We start from the raw sequence: 10,932 nt of genomic DNA on the forward strand, positions 1-10,932 counted from the left end.
GAATTGCAAATTATTGCAGCAAAGAAGGCCTTGTTATGAAGACTGCTACTTATTTGCTGCAGAGTAACAGTATGTATTTGTATTTTTTCTTACTGCAGCTTCTCATGCTCTGTGTCTTACAATGGTTTAAAGTTTTCTTTTTTTTTTTAGCCCGCTTGGGGAGCTAGTTCAGGTGATAAGGAAGGCTTTACCGGAAGAACCAGTTTATGTAAAGATGAGACTGAGACTTGCACCTGGAGTAGAATCATGTTTGATGTGTAATAATCCCATTACGTGATAAAAGGCTAAAAAAAAAAATACAGTGAAATAAAATTGTTAACCGCATAGCTACTGTTTCTTACAGTATGGTGCGTTTGACAGTTTACCGAATCTGCTATATTCAAAGTGCTCTAACCCCTGCTGTGGAATCTTTCCTTCCGCAAACAAAGTGTACATACTTGTAAACGCATATATGTGTGCGCGTGTGTCTTTTTTATCCTTAGCTAACAGCCCCGGTCCAAAGCCTTCTAGCAGAGGGACTTGATTCCTGTCAGGGGTTGCTGCCAAGACATCGGAAGGATTTTTGACCAAGGTTTTCTAAAGCTCAGTGTCACACCTGCCATGCTTTACAAAGGAGGGGGTTTGGATGCATAGTCCTAGCATCTGCTGTTAATTCGTGTGGTTTTTTTTTTTTTTTTTCTTTTCGTCTTTGTCTCTCCTAGAATTAAGCAGTGTTCACACTAGTCTTGAAATAGTTGACTGGGTAAAATGTATTTCCCATAATAAAACTTACCAAAATTTGGTATACCTGTTAACTTTTAATGAAGAGGTAGTGTGGACACAGCATGTCTAACTGAAGATTAACCCCTTATATTTAGGCTAGTAATAAATTAAGTTATATAGGGTAAGAATTTGAGCTTCGGTTTTGTAAATTAATTCAGTTTTTTTGCCTTAGCTTAACAAGGTCGTAAGTTAGGCATCTGAATTTAGCTAAATAGTCTTTAAGGGGTTAATCCTGAAATGTGAAACAGATGCAAAAATCCACAGATTAAATATTACAAGAGTTACCTTGATACCTTCTTTCAGTCAATGTATTGTCAGTGCAATAGGTGCCTTGGCAACTTCTGACTTTTAGAGTCTTTTTAAGTTTCAAGGGTGTTGATATGATAATCTATTAGTAGCACATTTTAGATTAACATTTCCAGTACTGAGTAAGATTCTTTTCTGTGCTCTTCAACTATACTTAATTCCTTTTAGTAAAATTATTTTCAAAATGGAAGTTTTTCAGAGCTAGAAGTAATTGGAGTTTCAAATTATGTAATGAATTACTGTGCTAAAAGTTTGCAGTGTCACCTATTTGCATATTAGCTTTAGAAGAATTTAAATAATTGACTGATTAGGCTACTAGGCCCAACAACCCATATTTTTATTTTTAATTTCTCAACCTTACTTTGCCACTTTTTCCCTGCTGTGGTTTTTCTCTAAATGTACTCCTTGTCTCTTATATCTAGATCGTACTTGTTTCATCAATTACCTTACCTGGCACCTCTCTTGTATAGGTTTAGGGTTGTTTTTTTTTGGTTTGTTTTTGTTTTATTTTAAAGGAAATAGCACTTTAAACATCTTCATTTGCTCTGTAATTGCCTTTAGTGCAGATTTTCATCTTTCCACTTTAACACATAGCCCATAAGTTGGAATATCTGTGAGAAGATACCTATGTTCTTCTCAGCTTCGTTCTTATTTTGAAATCTTCCCCCTTTTATCTCTGTGCAGAGCAATGGGACTATCCTATAAAAAATACTCAAATCTGAATGCAGTACTTCAGACTAAATTTAATTGTTATATTGCAAAGTTGTACCACCATATTCATTCATGGCCTTTTAGCTCTCTGTCTAGTAAAGTATCCCCCTATTCTATTTTACGTTTGTGTAAAATAGGTGGTTTCAGAGCTGTCTTTCTGCAGCATCCGTAAAAGCTTCTCCCTGCAGGCATGTTTCATGAGTCTTAATATTTTTATTTATTATTATTTTATTTTAGTCTCTGTTTTACCTAAATTTATATCTTGCTGGAGTAAACTATATTGTTCCATACAGCCAGCTCCTGTGAAATGAGTGCCATTGACTGAGGGCTTTTTGTTTCATCTTACCTGGTGTATCACCAGTTACACTACCAAAATACATTGTTACTAGGCACAATAGCCATTTTCATAATTAGTAAAACAAAGAACTTTTAAAGCTGATTACTGTATTATATCTGTACAATTTTTAACCTGAGGATACTATTTTACATTGTTCAGTGGTGCCAGTGTGAAGGGTTAAACCACTTCCAAAAGGGCCTCTGGTCTCTTCCTTGTTGGTAACAAAGCAGTCAGCTTGGTAATTAAATCTGTTTCTGAACATTTAACTATACAAGATCTACTATATTTTCTTTATTATCTTTCAGATGTTTTTTAAACTATTCCTTCTATTCCTTGCTGGTTTTTTTTCCTGCTGAATCTTAAGTAAAGCAGTCCCTTTTCAGATTCTTCCTTGAATCCTAAATGATGTTGGAGCCACATACATTATGGGCCGAGGAATTTTATTTATAGGAATAAGAGAGAGGGTACTAGAAAATAACGGAACTCTGTAATATTGAAGACCATTTCATACTCCTTTAGTCAGGTTTTAAAGCAAAATAATTTCTAGTTTGAGGTTTGAGGCAAATAACATCATTACTAAACATTTAGCGCCTTTAAGATTTGTTAGTCTTTCTTTTAAAGAATAGGTCCCAAATAACACGTGACCATTAAAATTTAGAAGAAACTAAGTTTGAATGTTTCTACTTGGTTAAAGTGGATTTTTGTGTTCCTTCTGTCTTGTGTTCTCTGTGCTGGTGCACTGTGTCCAACCATCCTTCCTTCAGTATTTAATTTTAGGGGATATGTGTTTTTCCAGTGTTAGTTTAAATAAAGAAGTACTACGCATTGCATAATCTGCAGTGCATTTGAAAATAACCTCAGAGCTAAAGTATAATATGCTCTTGATCTTCATACTGGGTTGATGCCCGAATCCTAATTGAATGGCTTTTATTGAACATTTACATTCGTTGTTCAAGGGTTTAAACTTTAAATGGCATGTGTGACATTGAAGCTACTGTAAGGAAGTGTCTTGCTCACCTGGTCAAACACCCATTCCTCACTGCATTTTGCCAATTCAATCCATTTTAGATGTAACCTCGGGTATGGTGAAAGACCCACCGGACGTCTTGGACAGGCAAAAATGCCTTGACGCTCTGGCTGCTCTACGCCACGCTAAGTGGTTCCAGGTTCGGAACATCATTTTACTTTCTTCTTGTAGCCTTATGAGAGATTAGTTCAGTTGCAATATGAATGTTTAATTGTGTGGAAACACTCAGTGTTGTTCATGCTAATAATACTTAATATTTTTCTGGTCCCTAAATTTAAATGTAGAAGGTTGAGTACGGAGGAACTGCTTTATGCAGTTATTGCTCATTTGACATGATTTTTTTTTCTGGTCACGGAGAAGGCAATGTTGAAAGCTTGACTCGGCTTGGGGTGATCATATGTTGTGTATTTGTTATATATTCCATAAGGCTGCAGAGTAACTTTGCTTTAAATAATGGAATATGTGTTTAAAGCTTTGTGTTTAGATTTAAGACTTTTTTTCCTATTTCTTTAAGTGCATTAAGTGTAGGGAATGAAAGGTGAGAAGCAACTGTTTGGTTTAGTGACTTTGCCTTCTGGCAAAGGCACAATAAAGAAACCAAACAGATTCCCTTGACCTTTCAGTCTCTATACCTATTTCTTAGATCTTTACTTTATCCTTTTTATTTCTAATATAGAAAGATACTGTATTTATTGTTACAAGTGAACACAGGTCAAAGTGTACAGGGGATCAAGAAATGTTATTCTTGTATAACCTGTGCACTTTGACTTCTACCACCTTAAATTACTAACCCTGTATAAAATACTGCTGTAAATGGCAGCTCACGGAGTAAAGTTGTAGAATGATTTGTTTCAATCTTGTATCCGAGCTTCCATTGAACAGTGGTGTTTTAGTCTTTCAACAAGTCCTATTTGCTGTAGGTGCTGGGATTAATTAATTTGATTTTGTATTGCTCTCAAGGCTAGAGCTAATGGTCTGCAGTCCTGTGTGATTATCATACGTATTCTTCGTGACCTCTGTCAGCGAGTTCCAACTTGGTCTGATTTTCCAAGCTGGGTGAGTAGTGTTCTTTTGAATGAGTCTTTTTAATACACATGGTACTGCCAGGGAAGCACAGGGAATTGTTACTACAGTTTTTAAATGTAGACTTTTCAAGAAGTAATGTAAGGGGTTTTTTAGTTGCTTTTTTTCCCCAGCAAATGATCCAGATTTCCTCTAAAAATTTAATTTTCTGAGGTTTTGTCATTTGGAGCTGGATTTATTTTTTTTTTCCACAAAAGGAATTTTCTTGTTCTTTTGTATTCTTTGTGGGTAGCATTCTTATTCTAGATTTTAGCATTTTTTCCTTTACTTTGTATAAAAGAATCTAATTTTTGCTAACCATGTATTCTGAATTGCTTGGAGTTTACTTAAACTTACTTAAAATAATGTCAGCTGTGGCCAGATAGTTCTGCGACCTTTCAGATAACTTGAAAGAATAAATCACAGTAATTCCTGTGATCGTTAATTTGCCCCTTCCGCAAGATGAAATGCCACAGTACTTCAGTACAGTCTGTGGGTATGTCACTATTAGTATTTTAATCAGAGTCACTTAGATCTCTAGTTTGTACAGGGTTACCTCTCTGAATTCTTGCAGACGACTGTTCTTGGAACATTCCTTTTGCATTGACGATCGGAAATGATGCTCTCCAGGAGTGCAACTTGTGCTCCAAATATTAACAGATGTTCAGTCTGTGAACTGGATAAAGTTAGTCTGAAACAAAATCTTTGTTTCGTGTATAGTGTGGAAGTAAACTTTGCTCGACTGTTTTGTTTCACAGACAAAATCCTATTGCACTGTAGTGCTTCCATTTCAGTTTTGGCAGGAAGAGCGCTAACATTGTCAAGACAGTTTGAGCATTTGGCATTATTATTATTACAGTCTTACAACTGTACTAAGCTTGCAGAAAATTCTATTAAATTACTTCTGATAATATTTATTGCTTCTGGAAAAAATGTGGTACGGTTATTTCTGGATTTAAAATATTTAAAGTAAAAAAAAATAGTGCCGGTTTCTGTACTACATTTCATGAAAGATACACTGTCAAATAAAGCTTAAGAGAAGCTAAGTATGTAAGTACCCTCTTAATATCACTATGATTCTTAGTTGCCGAAGAAAAAACCCTGGCATACATTTAGAAAAGCATCCTTAGTGTTATTGCAACACGCAGCAGGCACATGGATGAAGAACAAGGAATGCTGTTTCTTATTTCTCACATCATCTGTTCTGAGGCATATCCAGAAGGGAAGAGAGGTATGAAGCCATGTGTCAGGCCTTGCTGTGTCTCAGCTCCCTCCAAAAGTGATTCCTGATTTGCTCCTGGTACCTGATGCATTGTCAGTGACATGGATCAACATGGAAGTCTGTGTAGTCAGCCTGTTGGCAAAGTCTTACGGATAAAAACAATGACAGAATGAAGATGGTGATTTTTAAATATATGTCATTTCTGCCAGTCACAGGTGGAATTTCGTAGATTGTAGAAATATATTTATCTAGATGCAGAACTTCTCCTAACCTGTGTGCTAGAGCTCTGTTACAAATCAAAGAGATGCCATATCTTTTCAAAAGAAATCTAAGTAGTTGTAAAAATAGACAATATTAGGAACTCTAAATGTTGACATTAATAGCACCCTCTTCATATACCTAAACATAAAAATGAAATTAGAAGAATTTTGTCAGGTTCCTGCAAGTTAGAAGGAACTACTATTCAGGGTTGATTTTTCAAACTTGGAATGCAGCCTTTCGTGCATGTAAACACCGGGGCATCCTAACTCACATTTTCCTAGGATGAAGTTGCAGGCTCTAGTGTATTGTATGAGCATCCAAAAGAACTAGGCTTGAATAAATGCAAAAACATGTCTGCTTTTTTTCTTTCCTGCTCTATTTTGGTTCATACTTGAAAACAACTATATTACTGTTGCTAAATCCTGAGTGATACAGTGGGAGTATGGAAATACCATGCTCAAGAAATTAAATTTGTCAGTTAAATGGAGCTAAAATGGAAAGGAATGGGCACCCTTAGTGAAGGATTGTAATCAACACTGCCTGTAGTTACTTGCATGCGTCAGAATAGGCATTGACTCCTGGTAAGTAAAAATAAAAGGCAACATTTGAACAACCGTAAACTCAGTGGGGAGTGGGAGGACCAAAAAGCAAACCCCTCAAAAAACCCACCAAAGAAACAAGAGAGATTGTTTGAGAATTAAAGTTACTAAGGAGGTGGTATTAAAACATCCATTTAATGCTGAAAAAAACCTAAGGAAAACTATTCTTTACTTTTGCAAATACCTTTTATATGTTTTTTCTGGAAAAAAATATTGTCTAATAAAAGTAAACAATGGAAATATTCACAGGAAAAACAATATTTAAAATACAGATAATAATTTAAACCATTTTAACTAATATCAAGCAATTTATACATTTTAGAAAACCTGTTTATCATCAATGGTTTTTTGCACTTGTTTAACATCTGAGTTAGCAAGTTTTCTCCTAACATAGTCTAACACTATGAACTTCAGTTTTGCTAAACTGAAGAACTAGTAACCACTTAAACAGTAAAAGATCATTAAAGTTTTGATGCTTTAAGCTTCTGTACCCTTGTAGAAAAAGATTAATTTTTCTATAGCATCCTGTTAATTTCATCAGATACACTGTGTGCTGTCTATTCATGCGGCTGACAGATGTGGGCGACCCACCATGTTTCACACTCTCTCAAAAAATGGCCGAGCAAGTTGTCTGCCTGCATATGTAGGCTACTTCTGTATGTATTCCTACAAAACTTTTAAACAGCTTAAGTTGAGAAGAAGCATATCAGTATCAGTACTCAATATTAATCTTGCACCAGCTTTCTTTTTATTCATCTTTATAAAATACTGAATTTTTTTTCATTTTAACTGAAAGTGTTCTGTGATGTGTAGTGTTCTTCTAAATTCCAGATTCAATAGTTCTGTGTTGAACAACAGTAACAGCTTTTTTCTGTTTTAATCTGTTTTCTAAATTGGCTGATTTTCTTACTGTTGCTCTAGGCTATGGAGTTGCTTGTGGAAAAAGCAATTAGCAGCGCTACTGGACCACAGAGTCCTGGGGATGCTCTGAGAAGAGTTTTTGAGTGTATATCTTCAGGAATCATCCTTAAAGGCAAGTTGCATTTGATCAGTATCTGTATACTTATGCTTAACTAATGTAAAATCTGTAATCTTGGTTGAAATAAGGTGGAGATGTGCTACTAATTAGCCTAACCGTTGTAGGTGGTCCTGGCCTTCTGGACCCTTGTGAAAAAGATCCTTTTGATACACTTGCTGTAATGACAGATCAGCAACGAGAGGACATTACTTCGAGTGCACAGGTAAGAAAACGCATGTGTGAAGTAGCTAAATTTGATGGCTGGTTTTTGAAGGGTTTTTTTTTTGTTTGTTTTTTTAAATGGAGTTACATGATTGACATGAATTTTCCTTTCTTAGAATGTAGTTCGGTCTTTCAGATGATTGGTCTTAAGCTAGGCAATAAAAATACCACAACCAGAGGATGTATAATACTGTTCATTTTTGCACTAAAATTAACATACTTTCCTGAAAACTTTGAAGCACTCTACAGTGGTATGTTATTAGATTTAAAACTGCAGTGGCATTTAATATTTTATTAATAAATCTGTGTAAGTTTAATTTTTAATATTTATTGTATCTGCCCACAGTATTGACAATTCATGCTAGCAGCTTAAGAGGTTAAGGCCCTTCCTCTTCATTTGGTCCTTTTGCTAAAGATTACTAACGTGTAAAGGGACATGTGACAAACCTTGGCTGCTTCAGGGCAAGTCCAGCAGCTAAAACACATGTACGTTACTTTTTAGGTAAGATGCTGTATTTTGTACAGAAGCAGCAAATGTGACATACACATATTATTGTGCTGACTTTGTTGGGGGAAGGAAGAAGGGATAATGAGAGCTAAGGGTAATACAGCTGCTAATGTTCTTCATGAATTGTTTGACAACGTACTCAAAATAGACATTTGTTTCTAACAGAAATATCTTCTTTCTGCCCTTTTTCTAGTTTGCACTGAGACTCCTTGCATTCCGTCAAATACACAAAGTTTTGGGAATGGATCCATTACCACAGATGAATCAACGCTTCAACATCCATAACAATAGGAAAAGGAGAAGGGACAGTGATGGGGTTGATGGATTTGAAGCAGAGGGAAAAAAAGACAAAAAAGATTATGATAACTTTTAAAAATGTTTGTCAGCAATGCTAGGATCAAAGGTGATAAAAAGTCCATTTGTTGCCTTGCTTTTACTTCATTCATAATAATGTCTGTTTAAAACATCCAAAACCAACTGTGGAATTAGATTTGGAAGAGAACAACCTAGCTCTTCTGTGAGATTCTGAGTATTTTAATGGATGTACTGTACCAGACAAATTATGGATGGAAAGACTGCAAATGGAAACTCTGTTGTTGTAGGAAAGAGTAGTTTTCCCTCATTGCGTTTTCTTTAAATGTGTTGCTAACTTTAGTAACTTTTCTTCTTTTTTTTGGTCTTTTTTATTAACAACTGCATTGTCTTCTTATCTTTTATGTATTTAATGCTTCTGTTGCTATGTGTATTTTGATTTTTTTATTTAGAAGTTTTTTTGTTTGCCTTTGACACTAGTTGTGTAAGTTACTTTGTTTTAGGTAGTATAAACTGTTCCCCTCCCAATTAATATTTTACAGAACATTTTTTTGTAAAGTGAGACTGCAGGATTATGGTTTTTTTCCTAAATGTGAAGGGGTTACAACACATAATTATCCTGCCGTTTGAGTGCTCAGAATTAAATGTTTTTGCCAATCTTGTGGCATTTGTCTCCTTAGTGTGATATAACAGTGTAATTAAGACAAATTTGTGTTAATCTAATCAAGTTTGCTGTTAGTTGTGCATTAGCAGTATAAAAGCTAATATATACAGTATGGTCTTGCAACAGTTCTAAAGCAGCTGCATAATTGATCAAAGTTTTGCATGATGTTTTTGATAGAAGGGCTGTTAAAACTATCCTTTTAGGTTAAACGCGTAGGTCTTTGTATGATTGACTTTGTGAAATAGCAAGGCCAAAAAATAACTTTCTGAATTTCTTTTCTCAACATACAAGCAAAAGCAGGCATTTCCCATTTAGACAAAGTTAGTCATTCTTTTTAGTCGACTTTGTCGATTAATGCCTCTTAGCCCTTAAAATAAATGTTTGTCATATCAGTGCCTGTGAGGTTATTCCTTATAGCTATTCCTGTATAAACTTTCTGTGATTTTTTTTCAATAATTCACATTTTCAAAGTGAAATATTACTGAAAAAGTGAAGGCTATTAAAGCAAAAACCCAGAAAATTATTTGATGTGGCCATAGTGTATGCTTATGTCTCTTTCAAAAAGCTAAATATAGCAGTGGTGTAAGTAAAGTTACATCATACTGTTGATGTATGCTCTGGTACACAGGTGTGATTTGTTGTCACAGCACTACAGTGGAACACACAGATAAAAACGAAAATTTATTAAATGACTAAAACTCATTTATACACCGGTAACTGAAGTTTCACTCACTCTGTTCGATGTGTATTAAACTTCGTTGCAAACCCATAAAACACAGATTAACATAGACTAACATTCCGGTAATTACTTTAGTGATGGCTGTAGGAGAGTACCACACATTACAAAGCTCATTTGTTATTTCTGGCACCATTTATTAAAAAACCCTTTTGTTCCATTTTGAGGTCAAATTTATCTTTGACCTTTTTAATAAGTAACTCGGAGTATGGGGATGTTTCTGTTTGCAACACTTACTGCTAACAGCATGGGCCTGTGGAATAAAAATACAATATTTTAGAAAAATAGAGGAAGTCTAAAGACTTAAAGAAAAAAATTTAATACAGTGTTCTTCAAGCATCAGAGTGCAATTTTTAAGGGAGTGATTATTAGTGGTTAGCAAATAAACGGAAAGCTTTCTCATTGTAGGAAAGATTTCGTGCTGATTTCAGCATCAGAAATGTAGAAAGCAGAAATGCTTTAAAGTTGCTTTAGAAAAAGGTTACACTAGTTTCTGTTGTCCAGTCTTGATGCATAGCTCCAAGCATGTTCTTGATCTTTTTTTAAGAGGGTATATTGCTGCCATGGTGTCTAGTTAGCTATTACTATTTATTTTGAAAGCTACAGGTGCTATTCATGTGGCTTGTTCAACTCCATACCAAAGTTTCCTTCCTCATAAAGCAAACTTGTCTATTCAGGCATGTGACCCTAAAATTCAGGATTAAAAAGGTCAAAGATGTGTTTTGGATTTCCTGTATTTTTGTTCTACTGGCTTTTAACTCTTAACCAGTTTCTGGATCTTTTGAAATATTGTATACTTAAAAGTGATTCCACATTAAATATGAAGCTGTGACCATTATTTTTGCGCTGTGTGGTGAAGAATGAATTTGCAGTTTGTTTCTGGTTTTCCTGCCCATTTTAGTGGGCTGTTTTGGGTAACTTCTGACTCTTGTTAATCTAAAAAGAATGGAAAAACAAGGTTTTAAAAAGCACAGACCTAGCTTTGACTTCAAATACGACACTGTGCACTTAGGAAGACAAAACCGAGACCAAGTAATCAATTTATGAGCGAGTAATCATTTTAATATCCTATGGTTTGGTAACGCTAGTGGCTTACTAATAAGCAGTGTTTGCCTTTTTTATTCAGCAGTGCTGTGTGTTAAATCATACACGTTCATATGTATATGACCGTAATCATACACGTGA

At 35.0% G+C, this 10,932-nt stretch overlaps 1 protein-coding gene across 6 annotated transcripts in view; it reads left to right on the top strand.

Moving 5' to 3' along the window:
• The window catches only part of ZFR (zinc finger RNA binding protein), a 50,260-nt gene extending 39,675 nt beyond the window's left edge, over positions 1-10,585 (top strand). For 2 of the 6 annotated variants that reach the window (XM_054184908.1, XM_054184909.1), the window contains exons 16-20: positions 3,185-3,282; positions 4,104-4,199; positions 7,209-7,320; positions 7,431-7,528; positions 8,229-10,585. In XM_054184908.1, coding sequence (XP_054040883.1) covers positions 3,185-3,282; positions 4,104-4,199; positions 7,209-7,320; positions 7,431-7,528; positions 8,229-8,408 — 584 coding nt within the window. In that variant the 3' untranslated portion in view covers positions 8,409-10,585. Of the gene's footprint in view, positions 1-3,184; positions 3,283-4,103; positions 4,200-5,414; positions 5,606-6,828; positions 6,944-7,208; positions 7,321-7,430; positions 7,529-8,228 lie in introns of those variants that run through there. The other 4 variants (XR_008463706.1, XR_008463707.1, XR_008463708.1 and 1 more) reach the window with 4 other exon arrangements.
• Positions 10,586-10,932: the final 347 nt, after the last annotated feature.

The sequence above is a fragment of the Rissa tridactyla genome, chromosome Z (genome assembly GCF_028500815.1).
Source record: "Rissa tridactyla isolate bRisTri1 chromosome Z, bRisTri1.patW.cur.20221130, whole genome shotgun sequence".
Classification (NCBI taxonomy): Eukaryota; Metazoa; Chordata; class Aves; order Charadriiformes; family Laridae; genus Rissa; species Rissa tridactyla.